The sequence below is a fragment of the Equus asinus genome, chromosome 20 (genome assembly GCF_041296235.1).
Source record: "Equus asinus isolate D_3611 breed Donkey chromosome 20, EquAss-T2T_v2, whole genome shotgun sequence".
NCBI lineage: Eukaryota > Metazoa > Chordata > Mammalia > Perissodactyla > Equidae > Equus > Equus asinus.
The window spans coordinates 112,189,717-112,203,050 of record NC_091809.1 but is presented as its reverse complement, the minus strand read 5'-3'; the positions used below and the strand labels follow the sequence as shown (position 1 = coordinate 112,203,050).

General features: G+C 38.6%; 1 protein-coding gene across 7 annotated transcripts in view; it reads right to left on the bottom strand.

Moving 5' to 3' along the window:
• ELP4 (elongator acetyltransferase complex subunit 4) overlaps positions 1 to 13,334 on the bottom strand; it is a 239,262-nt gene that overhangs the window by 87,117 nt on the left and 138,811 nt on the right. For 3 of the 7 annotated variants that reach the window (XM_044751762.2, XM_070491398.1, XM_070491397.1), the window contains exon 10: positions 294 to 456. The exons of the other annotated variants lie outside the window; for them this stretch is intronic. In XM_044751762.2, coding sequence (XP_044607697.2) covers positions 294 to 456 — 163 coding nt within the window. The remainder of the gene's footprint in view (positions 1 to 293; positions 457 to 13,334) is intronic. 7 annotated transcript variants of the gene reach the window in all.

Sequence of the window (13,334 nt, the reverse complement as noted above, 5' to 3'; positions counted from 1 at the left end):
TTTATGAAATACATTTAAAATCATTTTGTTCAGAAAACTAAAACGCTGTGAGTGGGCATCCACGACGTCACTCCTGTGCTCAGCTGCCCCAGCTCCCCACTGCCTCTGAGTTAACCGAGTCCTCAGCCTGGCAGCAAAGCCTCTGCAGGACACAGCCTCGTCCACTCTTTCTATCTTTAACTTCCACTCTCTCTCTCCCTCAAAGTAACACACGATTCGTTCCTGCTCCTCTTTTTACCTCAGCCTCTTCTGATTCTGTCTGGAGAGGGGCAATATGAACAGCTAAGACTCACCTTCCCGGACTCCCAGCAGCCAGGTGGCAATTTGCAAAGTTCTGGCCAATGAGTCGTAGACAAAAGTCTGCAGAGGACTATCAGGTAAGGTTTCCTCTTCTCCTTCCCTCAATCCCTTTTTCTTCCTGGACTGTAGACTGGTAGTTGGAGCTGCAGCCACCATCTTATGATCGTGAGGCAAGAAGTAGGAGGGAAAGTCTCAGAAAATTACAGAAACGGGACCCTGACATTACAGAACCACTGAACTGACACCAGCAGCTGCTTACGTTCAGACTTCCTGTTCTGCTTGAAACATCAAGTCCCATTGATTAAAATTTCTATCGGTGAAGTCTACTATTCCGTGCATCTGAACCATTTCCTAACTGATAGATCTTCTTTCCAGGTTCTTTCAGGTTAATACAAATGTTATCTTCCTTCCCAATCTTCTAATTTGCTTTCACACAGAGGTGGCATCTCTCTATGAGTCCCATAGTGCTTTGTGCTTCTTATTGTACTTTGAATATTTCGTCTTGTATTGATTTTTGCATATTTGTATAATCTCTTCTACTACTGTATATACTTTTCTTGTGCAAGAATCATGTTTTACTTATTTTCTTCATACACCACAGGCTTCTAAGTATTTTTCTGAACTGATTTAAACTAAGACTACTACACTATGGTACCCATGTTTACAAACAACTCCTTATGATATGAATGATCTAAAGCTTGTGCACCTGCCTCTGCTGCCCTTCCAGACACCTCCTCACCATGCAGAACCAAGCATAATTATATGTGGCTGCTAGACGAATGAAAGATACTTCTTTCTGCTCAGTTTGGATATATGCTGCAGAAAGAGAAAAGCCTGAAATCTTATCCTAGCCATTACCCAATGCTCTATGGTACAAAGTTAAATTAAAACAAAACAAAACCAAATCAGAGGACTGGCCTCGTGGCCGAGTAGTTAAGTTCAGCACACTCCATTTCGGTGTTCCGGGTTCAGTCCCCAGGTGCAAACTTACACCACTCATCAGTAGCCATGCTGTGGCAGCGACCCACATAAAACACACAGAGGAAGATTGGCAACAGACGTGAGCTCAAGCTGAATCTTCCTCAGCAAAAAAAAAAAAAGAAGAAGAAGAAAAAAAACCAAAAAAACCCTGAAATTAAATACACAAATGCATCTGAATTTTAAAAAAAATATAAGGTAATAAGCTGGTTAACTCCAACTGTTATTACTGAGCCAGGATGCACTGACATCTACAGATTCCATCAAGAAAACATAACCATCAGTTAATAAAGGTATGCCCATGCTGTAGATTTTTTGATACGTCAGTTAATTAATACCTCAAAAACATTCCATTTGTGAAGGTCTGAGCTCCTCGGGATAAACTAATTATATTTTAATTGAGTTTCTAAAATCCTGAATAAAGAGGCATTTGTTCATTCCAGCATTACGCTTTGCAGTAAATAAATGAGTCTACCTTGGAGGCCTTCCTCAACAACTTTGTTACTCAACTCTGTAAAGAAGTTTTTCATGAGACAGTTCCAGCTATCACGCAGCCTGTGGCAGACAACACTAGGACAGCATTCATCTAATACTCAAGGGCAGTGGACCTCAATACTTTGTAGTTGTCCAACCCCTACTTCAATGAGATCTATGAAACAGACTCGCTCTGTTCAAGTAGGGTAAGGATACCGAGCGTACTCTTTCTCTTGCCCTTTGCTTCCCTCTCACCCACAACGCAAACTGGCAATCCCAGAGGCACTCGTTAGAACCACAAAGGCCTAATCAACGCTCTAGGGCACATACATTTTGAAAATCTATGATGCAAATACAGAAATATTTTCATAGATACCATTTTTGGCAAAATAAGATTCTTGCCAGTTTCAAGACACAATATATTATACCTAACTCAGTTCCTTCTGTAGAATAAGGAACCAATGCTTAATTTTGTTAATGATAATGTTACAATAATAAAAAGTACCTTGGAGACTTCTGATTTCTGGTTTTGAATAAATGGAGGCTAAAAGTTGTCATTCCTATCCCCACAACAAGAAAAAAGCTGAACAAACTGAAAAGCAACAACTCTGCTAAGATCTCTCAGAGCACTGAGGTCACAGGGCCACCACTGCCCCCCAAATTGTAGGAATGATAGGCAGATATAGAGAATCATAATTCACGAGAGCAGAAGCCTGGGAACAAGAACGCCTCAGGAACCAGTGCTAGAGGAAAAACCTACACTGTAAATGACAAATTGCTAGAGCTCAGTGTGGACAAGTCGTGAGATTACAAACCTCCAAGGTGGCCTAGTCTTAGGGATAAGACTGTCAACAAGCCAATGCTGTCAAGATTTCAGTTCTTTCCAATGTGATCTAAAGATTCAATGCAAGCCCAATAAAAACCTCAGCAAGTTCTTTTGTGGATACTGGCCAACTGATTTTAAAGTTTATATGGAAAGGCAAAAGACCTAGAATCCCAACACAATATTGAAGGAGAAGAACAAATTTGGAGAATTGATACTGCCTGCTATGGGCTGAATTATGTTCCCCCCAAATTCCTCTATTGAAGCCCTAGAGTCCCATTCCCTCAGAATATAACTGTTTTGGACAAGGTCTCTAAAAAGATAATTAAGTTAAAATGAGTCTTTAGGACGGGCCCTAATCCAATATGATTGGTGTCCTTATAAGAAGAGGACACATGGACACAGACATGTGCACATACAGAGGGAGAACAGGGCCAGCTACACGCTAAGTACAGAGGCCTCAGAAGAGACCAACCCTGCTGACACCCTGATCCTAGATTCTGGCCTCCAGAGCTGCGAGAAAATAAAGTTTCTGTTGTTTGAGCCTCTCAGTCTGTAGGATTTGTTATGGCAGCTCTAGCAAACCACCTGACTTGAGAATACACTACTCGACCTCAAGACTTACCATGCAGCTACAGTAATCCAGATGGTGTGGCACTGGCAAAAGTACAGACAATTAGACCAATACAACAAAACAGAGAGCCCAGAAACAGACCCATACAAATGTATGATCTTTGACAAAGAGGCAACGGCAACTCAATGGAGAAAGGACAGTCTTTCAACACATGGTGCAGGAACAAATGTACATCCACCTGCAAACAAGGGGATCTAGACGGAGATCTTGTACCTTTCACAAAAAGTAACTCAAAATGGATCATAGACCTAAAGGTAAAATGTAAAACTAGGAAACCCTAGAAGATAACATAGAAGAAAATTTAGGTGATCTTGGGTTTGGTGACAACTTTTTAAATACAACATCAAAAGCATGGTTTATGAAAGAAAAAATTGATATGTTGGACTTCATTAAAATTAGAAAGTTTTATTCTGTGAAAGATACTGTTAAGAGAATGAAGACAAGCCAGAGATTGGGAGAAAATCTTTGCAAAACACCTATCTGATAAAGGAGGGTATAAAAAACATACAAAGCACTCTTAAAATTCAACAATAAAAAAACAATCTAATTAAAAAGTAGGCAAAATGTCTGAATAGACACTTTCCCAAAGAAGAAATACAGATGGTAAATAAGCACAGGAAAAGATGCTCAACATTGTATGTCATCAGGGCACTGCAAATAAAAACAACCATGAGATACTACTATATATCTATTAAAATGGCTAAAACATGAAACACTGCCAACGCGAAATGCTGGTGAGGATGTGGAGCAACAAGAACTCATTCATTGCTGGTGGGCATGCACAATGGCACAGCCACTTTGGAAAGCAGCTGGGCAGTTTCCTACAAAGAACATTTTCTTATGATTCAATCCAGCAATTATGCTCCTTGGTATTTACCAAATGAGTTGAAAATTTATGTCCAAACAAAAAGCTGCACATGAATGTTTATAGCAGCTTTATTCACAATTACGAACACTTGGAAGCAACCGAGATATCCTTCAATAGGTATAAATGGATAAACAAACTGTGGTACATCTATACAACGAAATATTATCTAGTGATAAAAAAGAAATGAGCTATCAATCCACAAAAAGACACGGAGGAACCTTAAATGCAAATTGCTAAGCTAATCTGAAAGGCTATGTCCTATATCATTCCAACTATATGACATTCTGGAAAAGGCAAAACTATGAATATAATAGAAAAACCAGTGATTTCCAAGTTTTGGGGGGAGAGAGGGATGAACAGGTGGAGAACAGGGGACTCTCAGAGGAGGTTGACTGTTCTATGTGATACTGTAATAGTAGTTACATGTGATTACACATTTGTCAAAATCCACAGAATGTCCAACACAAAGAGTGAATCTTAATGTAAACTATAGACTTCAGTTAATAATAATTTATCAATAATGGCTCACCAATCGTAACAAATGCATCACACTAATGCAAAATGTTAATAACAGGGGAAACCGTAAGGAAAAGGGGTTACATGGGAACTCTGTACTTTCCTCTCAAATTCTCTGTAGACTTAAAACTGCTCCAAAAAAAGTACATTAATTAAAAAACAGTATCTTGCATCTGTTTTAATTATTACATTCCATTCTTGTTTATATATATATTTTTAATTTTATTGAGGTCATAATAGTTTATAACATTGTGAAATCTCAGTTGTACATTATTATTTGTCAGTCACCATACATATGTGCCCCTTTATCCTTTATGCCTGCCCCCCAACCCCCTTCCCCTCTGGTAACCACTAATCTGTTCTGTTTGTCCATGTGTTTGTTTATCTTCCACATGAGTAAAATCATACGGTGTTTGTCTTTCTCTGTCCAGCTTATTTTACTTAACATAATACCCTCAAAGTCCATCCACGCTGTTGTGAATGGGACAATTTGGTCTTTTTTTGTGGCTGAGTAGTATTTCATTGTAAACATATACCACATCTTCTTTATCCATTCATCAGTTGATGGGCACTTGGGTTGCTTCCATGTCTTGGCTATTGTGCATAATGCTGCAGTGAACACAGGGGTGCATAAGTCTCTCTGAATTGTTGATTTCAAGTTCTTTGGATAAATACTCAGTAGTGGGATAGCTGGGTCATATGGTACTCGTATTTTTAATTTTTTGAGTAATCTCCATACGGTTTTCCATAGTGGCTACACCAGTTTGCATTCCCACCAGCAGTGTATGAGGGTTCCTTTTCTTCATATCCTCTCCAGCATGTGTTATTTTTTGTCTTGGTGATTACAGTCATTCTAATAGGAGTAAGGTGATACCTCAATGTAGTTTTATTTGCATTTCCCTGATGATTAGGGATGCTGAACATATTTTCATGTACCTATTTCATGTACCTATATTGGCCATTTGTATATCTCCTATGGAAAAATGCCTGTTCATATCCTCTGCCCATTTTATGATCGGGTTGTTTGATTTTTCTTGTTGAGTTGTGTGAGTTCTTCATATATTTTGGTCATATATTTATATAAAAAAACCTCCTTGTTGGATATATGATTTACAAATATTTTCTCCCAGTTGGTGGGTTGTCTTTTCGTTTTGTTTCTGGTTTCTTTTGCCTTGCAGAAGGTAAGGTCTTTAGTCTGATGAAGTTGCATTTGCTTATTTTTTATTTCCCTTGCCTGAGCAGACATGGTATTCAAAAAGATCCTTCTAAGACCAATGTCAAAGAGTGTACTGCCTATATTTTCTTCTAAGAGTTTTACGGTTTCAGGTCTTACTTTCAAGTCTTTGATCCATTTTGAGCTAATTTTTGTGTATGGTGAAAGATAATGGTCTACTTTCATTATTTTGCATGAGGCTGTCTGTTTTCCCAACAGCATTTATTGAAGAGACTTTCATTTCTCCATTGTGTGTTCTTAGTTCCTTTGTTGAAGATTAGCCGTTCATAGACGCGTGGTTTTATTTCTGGGCTTTCAATTCTGTTCCATTGATCTGTGTGTCTGTTTTTGTATTAACACCATGCTGTTTTGATAACCATAGCTTTGTAGTACATTTTGAAGTCAGGGACTGTGATGCCTCCAGCCTTCTTCATTTTTCTCAGGGTTGCTTTAGCTATTTGGAGTCTTTTGTTGCCCCATCGAATTTTAGGATGGTTTGTTCTATTTCTATGAAGAATTTCATTGGGGTTCTGACTGGGATTGCCTGAATCTGTAGATTGCTTTAGGTCGTATGGACATTTTAACTATATTTATTCTTCCAGTCCATGTGTATGGAATATCTTTCCATTTTCTTATGTCATCGTCTATTTCTTTCACTAATTTCTTATAGTTTTCATGATATAGGTCTTTCACCTCTTTGGTTAAATTTATTCCTAGATGTTTCATTCTTTTCCTTTCAAGTAATTTTACTGAGATCATAATAGTTTATAACACAGTGTAATTTCGGGTGTACATTATTGTTTATCAATTCCTGAATACACTCCATTGTGCTCACCCCCAGGAGTCTAATTTTTGCCCATCACCATACATATGTGCCCCTTGATCCCTTTCACCAACCCTCCAACCCCCTTCCCCTCTGGTAACCACTGATCTGTTCTCTTTATCCATGTATTTGTTATCTTCCACATATGAGTGAAATCATGCAGTATTTGTCTTTATCTGGCTTATTTCACTTAACATCATACCCTCAAGCTCAATCCATGTTGTTGCAAATGAGACAATTTTGTCTTTTATTATGGCTGAGTATTATTCCATTGTATCTATATACCACCTCTTCTTCACCCATTCATCTGTAGAAGGGCACTTGGCTTACTTCCACATCTTGGCTATTGTGAATAATGCTACAATGAACATAAGGGTGCATAAATGTCTTTGGATCATTGATTTCAAGTTCTTTTGATAAATACCCAGTAGTGGGATAGCTGGATTGTATGGTATTTCTATTTTTAATTTTTTTTGAGAAATCTCCATACTGTTCTCCATAGTGGCTGCACCAGTTTGCATTCACACTAGCAGTGTATGAGCATTCCCTTTTCTCCACATCCTTGCCAACATTTGTTCTTTTTCATCTTGATAATTATACTCATTCTGAATGGTGTAAGGTGATAGCTCGTCCTAGTTTTGATTTGCATTTCCTTAAGAATTTTTGCTGCTGAATGTCATTTCATGTGCCTGTTGACCATCTGTATATCTTCTTTGGAAAAATGTCTGTTCACATCCTCTGCCCATTTTTTGATTGGATTTTTTTTTTATTGTTGAGTTGTATGAGTTCTTTACATATTTTGGAGATCAACTCCTTGTTGGATATATGAATTACAAATATTTTCTCCCAGTTGGTGCGCTGTCTTTTCATTTTGTTCATGGTTTCCTTGGCTTTACAGAAACTTTTTAGTCTAATGGTGTCCCATTTGTTTATTTTTTCTTTTGTTTCCCTTGCCTGAGGAGACATGGTGTTTGAAAAGATGCTGCTATGGCCAATGTTGAAGAGTGTATTGCCTATATTTTCTTCTAGGAGTTTTATGGTTTCAGGTCTTACATTCAAATCTTTAATCCATTTTAGGTTAATTTTTATATATAGTATAAGAAAATGGTCTACTTTCATTCTTTTGCATGTGGCTTTCTGGTTTTCCCAACACCATTTACTGAAGAGAATTTCCTTTCTCCATTGTATGTTTTTGGCTCCTATGTGAAAGATTAACTGTCCATAGATGTGTGGTTTTATTTCTGGGCTTTCAATTTTGTTCCAATTATCTGTGTGTCTGTTTCTGTGCCAGTACCATGATGTTTTGATTACTGTGGCTTTGTAGTACATTTTGAAGTTAAAGATTTGATGCCTCCAGCTTTGTTCTTTTTTCTCAGGATGCTGTGACTATTTGCGGTCTTTTGTTGTTCCATATAGATTTTAGGATTGTTTGCTCTATTTCTGTGAAGAAGGTCATTGCGATTCTGATTGGGATTGCACTGAATCTGTAGATTGCTTGAGGTAGTATGGACATTTTAACTATGTTTATTTTTCTGATCCATGAGCATGGAATATCTTTCCATTTCTTTATGTCTTCTTCAATTTCTTTCAATGATATTTATAGTTTATAGTGTACAGGTCTTTCACCTTTTTGGTTAAGTTTATTCCTAGATATTTTATTACTTTTCCTGTGATTGTAAATGGGATTGTGTTCTTGAGTTCTCTTTTAGTTTGTTATTAGAGTATAGAAACACAACTCATTTTTATAAGTTGATTTTGTACCCTGCAACTTTGTTGTAGTTGTTGATTATTTCTAACAGTTTTTCCATAGATTCTTTAGGGTTTTCTATACATAAAATCATGTCACCTGCAAACAGCAAGAGTTTCACTTCTTCATTGCCTATTTGTATTCCTTTTATTTCTTTTTCTTGCCTAATTGCTTTGGCCCAAACCTCCAATACTACGTTGAATAAGAGAGGCAAGTGGGCACCGTTGTCTGTTCCTGTTCTCAGAGGGATGGCTCTTAATTTTCCCCTCTTGAGTATGATGTTGGCTGTGGGTTTGTCATATATGGCCTTTATTATGTTGAGGGGCCTTCCTTCTATACCCATTTTACTGAGAATTTTTATCATAAATGGATGTGGGGTCTTGTCAAATGCCTTCTCTGCATCTACTGAGATGATCATTTGGTTTTTATTCCTCATTTTGTTAATGTGGTATATCACACTGATTGATTTGTGGATGTTGAATCACCCCTGTGTCCCTGGTATAAATCCCACTTTATCATGGTGTGTGATCCTTTTAATGTATTGCTGTATTTGGATTGCCAATAATTTGTTGAGGATTTTTGCATCTATGTTCATCAGTGATAGTGGCCTGTAATTTTCCTTTTTTTTTTTTTGAGGAAGATTAGCCCTGAGCTAACTACTGCCAGTCCTCCTCCCCTTGGCTGAGGAAGCCTGGCCCCGAGCCAACATCCGCGCCCATCCTCCTCCACTTTACATGTGGGACGCCCACCACAGCACGGCATGCCAAGCGGCGCCATGTCCGCACCCAGGATTCAAACTGGCAAACCCTGGGCTGCCGAGAAGCAGAACGTGCAAACTTAACCGCTGCACCACTGGGCCAGCCCCATGTAATTTTCCTTCTTTTTGTTGTTCTTGTTTGGCTTTGGGATCAGGGTTATGTTGGCCTCGTAAAATGTGTTAGGAAGTGTCCCATCTTCTTCAGCTTTTTGGAAAAGTTTGAGAAGGATAGATATTAAACCTTCTTTGAATGTTTGGTAGCATTCTCCAGAGAAGTCCAGGACTTTTATTTTTTGAGAGGTTTTTGATTACTGTTTCAATTTCTTTATTTGTGACTGATTTATTCAGGTTCTCTATTTCTTCTTTATTCAGTTTTGGGAGGTTGTATGAGTCTAAGAATTTATCCATTTCTTTTAGATTGTTCAATTTGTTGGCATATGGTTTTTCATAGTGTTCTCTTATAATCCTTTGTATTTCTGTGGTATCATTGTGATTTCTCCTCTTTCATTTATAATTTTATTTGAGCCCTCTCTCTTTTTTTCTTAGTGAGTCTGGCTAAGGACTTGTCAATTTTGTTTATCTTCTCAGAGAACCAGCTCTTAGTTTCATTGATCCTTTCTACTGTTGTTTTTGGTTTCAATTTCATTTATTCCTCCCCTAAATTTTATTGTTTCCCTCCTTCTGCTGACTTTGGCTTTGCTTGTTCTTCTGTTTCTAGTTCTGTTACCTGTAGTTTAAGATTGCTTATTTAAGATTTTTCTTGTTTGTTAGCGTGGGCCCATATTGCTATGAATTCCCCTCTTAGGACTGCTTTTGCTCCATCCCATATGAGTTGCTACGGTATTTTTTCATTTTCACTTGTCTCCAGATATTTTTTGATTTCTTCTTTAATTTCTACAATGATCCACTGGTTGTTCAGTCTCCACATATTTATCACTTTCCCAGCTTTTTTTTGTAGTTGATTTCTAGTTTCATAGGATTATGGTTGAAAAGATGCTTGATATGATTTCAATCTTCTTAAATTTATTGAGGCTTGCCTTGTTTCCAAACATATGGTCTATCCTTGAGAATGTTCCATGTGCACTTGGGTTCTTTCCTTATTTTTTTAAATCACATTGCCATAAACTAAAGATCTATTTTTGGAGAGTATAATGGTAGTAGACATTTTTAGGAAACTATTTTGTGAAAAAAAAATTGGAGTATATTCTAAATTTTAATGTGCTACATAACATAAAGCAGAGGTCTTAAAAACTGGGAAATGAATGCCCTTTGGGTTTTACAAAGACTTTCTAATGGGTATGTGGGCATGGATAGTTTTAAAGGAATTCAACTCTGAGAGCTTCAACTTGCATAGTTAATCTCTCCTAAAGCTGATCTACTCGAAAATGTTCCTACAGTCTGCAGGGTGTCCTTTGCCACTGGACTCAACGTGACAAAAGGAAGGCCTAGCTCTAACCCACCAAATCTTAGTGATGTGTCGCTCCGAAGGAAGAGTCCCATGACTGCAGAACAAAGACGAACTCACAGGGGCTTGCACCTTGTTTCATGATAACCAGGGGATAAACTCATGGCAATGAAGAGTGAGGAGACTGTTGTGGAAACATGTTTATTGGAATAAAAATGCAGGCAGACTTCTCATCAATTGACAACGATTGCTAACTAGGCTATATTAGGGACCTTTTCTATAAACTGAATAAGCTAAATCTTTACTTCATGGTTTTGATGAAAACATATTTAAAGCATATATCTACTAGGTTAGAAATTATATCCCTTCTCACTGTTTACACTTATAATGAAAAATTTTATAGGTCAATTAAAAACGTGTTAGGAGGTGCCTGATTTTAAAAAATTATTTGAGAGAGTACTCAAACAAATCATATGAGCAATACCACCCTCTCCATGCCACTCAATACTACCTTACTTTTTACACCTCTTCTGTTTCCTGTGTTCTTGGGCAAATTCCTGTAACTCTGTGCCTTGCATTCCTTCCAAGTCTTCTTTGAGGATATGCCCCAATACCATGAATACCTTTTCCCTTCAGTCTTGAAGCAGTATTATATTTCTGACTATCACTTGAAACTGTAACATTCTAAAGTCAGTATTTATCTCTAAACGTGTAATTACTGAAAAAGAAAGGATGACATTAGGTGAGTTAGTGTCCAGCTAATTTCACACTTGATACTGTGTGATTCTTTTAGTCACTCTTCTTTAGTAAACATTCATAAGAACATTGATATTGAATGAAACTTGCTCAAGTGGCCACAGTCCAAAGCTACAAAGATGACTTGGCCTTTGGAGCCTATTAGGGGTTGAATTGGATCTGAGCCTCTCACTCGATATGTGGCCGTGGGCAAGTGACTTACCCTCTCTAAGCCGCCTCCTCTGACTTTGAGGACCATGTGTGAGGATTAAATGAGATAATACAGGTACTGTGCTTGGTACAGTGTCTCACACTATTTAAGTACTCGATAAATGATCTCATTATGATTATTACTACTAATATAATTTATAAATTCACTCATTCTTGTGTATACTTTAATTAGGAAAGGGGAGGAAACAGATAATTTGAGAGAAACTGAGCCCTACAAACTCATTAACTTAAAAATATTTTTTGAGCACTTTATCATTTGTCCAACTGATCTAAACAGAACAGAGAAAAATCCTTGTTCTTGTGAAGTTCATATCCTAGTATGGGAAGATGGAAATGAACACAATAAATAAGAAAACTGCGTAGCATATTAGCAGATGGTGAGTACTATGGGAAAATACAGAGCAGATCAAGAGGGCGTGGGAACGGCAGGATGAGGTACATTGCTGCCTTGAAAGGGATGTTCAGGAAAAGCTTCACTGAGAAGGTGATATCTAAACAAATATTTGAAGGAGGGGACGAAGTTAGCTATGAAAGAGCTGAAGGAGGAACGCTTCAGGTAAAGGCAACAGGCAGCAAAGGCCACACGGCTTGGCACGTTCAAGGAACATCAAAGAGGGGAGCGTGGACAAATCAGAGCAAATGGGGAGGACTAAACAGGAGACTAGGGTTAAGGCAGACGGTGGCAGAGGGTCCTGTGAGGAGGGGGAGAATCAGGGTAGAGCCTGGAGCAGAGAAACGACATGATCTGTCTCATGCTTTTTTATTTTTTTATTTTTTTTATTTTTTCCTTTTTCTCCCCAAAGCCCCCCAGTACATAGTTGTGTATTCTTCGTTGTGGGTCCTTCTAGTTGTGGCATGTGGGACACTGCCTCAGCGTGGTTTGATGAGCAGTGCCATGTCCACGCCCAGGATTCGAACCAACGAAACACTGGGCCGCCTGCAGCGGAGCACGTGAACTTAACCACTCGGCCACGGGGCCAGCCCCGATCTGTCTCATGTTTTAAAAGAATCATCTTTTGCTGTATGAGGACAAATTAAAGGAGGTAAGGCTAAAAGCAGGTCTCTAGTTAGGAGGCCATTACAACTGCCCAGGCAAATCATGATGATGGCCTGGACTGAGCGCTGAAAACTGGTTTAATTACGAGTATATATACATTTTTTTTAAAGATTTTATTTTTTTTCCTTTTTCTCCCCAAAGCCCCCCAGTACATAGTTGTATATTCTTCGTTGTGAGTCCTTCTAGTTGTGGCATGGGGGACGCTGCCTCAGCGTGGTTTGATGAGCAGTGCCGTGTCCGCGCCCAGGATTCGAACCAACGAAACACTGGGCCGCCTGCAGCGGAGTGCGCGAACTTAACCACTCAGCCACGGGGCCAGCCCCTAATTACGAGTATATTTTAAAGGCAGAGTCAACAGGATTTTCTGTCAGATTGGATGTTGGGCAAATAGTGATTTTCTTTTATTTAAGGAGGGAAAGAATATCTTACTCTAAACACCTGAAAGAGATTATATGCCAAAAGCGTTTTCAGAGGGGAGGGCCTCCTGTGCCTTCACCAGTGAGCACCCAAGGTGTAGAACGAGGACAGAGGCCACGGACAGGGTTTGCACTTCCCACAGGGCCTGTGCCAAAGTGGAACTTTGTATCTGCTTAATAAATACACACTTCTAAGAAGTTTCAATGTAACATTGCTATATCACACCCCAGGACTCCTGGGGACAAGAGCTCTGTCCATTCAATCTGTCACAATTTCTTCCCTCCTCTGCCCTCATTCTTCACTTCTATTTGACAGCGAAGAGTTTTCCCGCTTGCAAAGAATTTTTATGCTAAAGA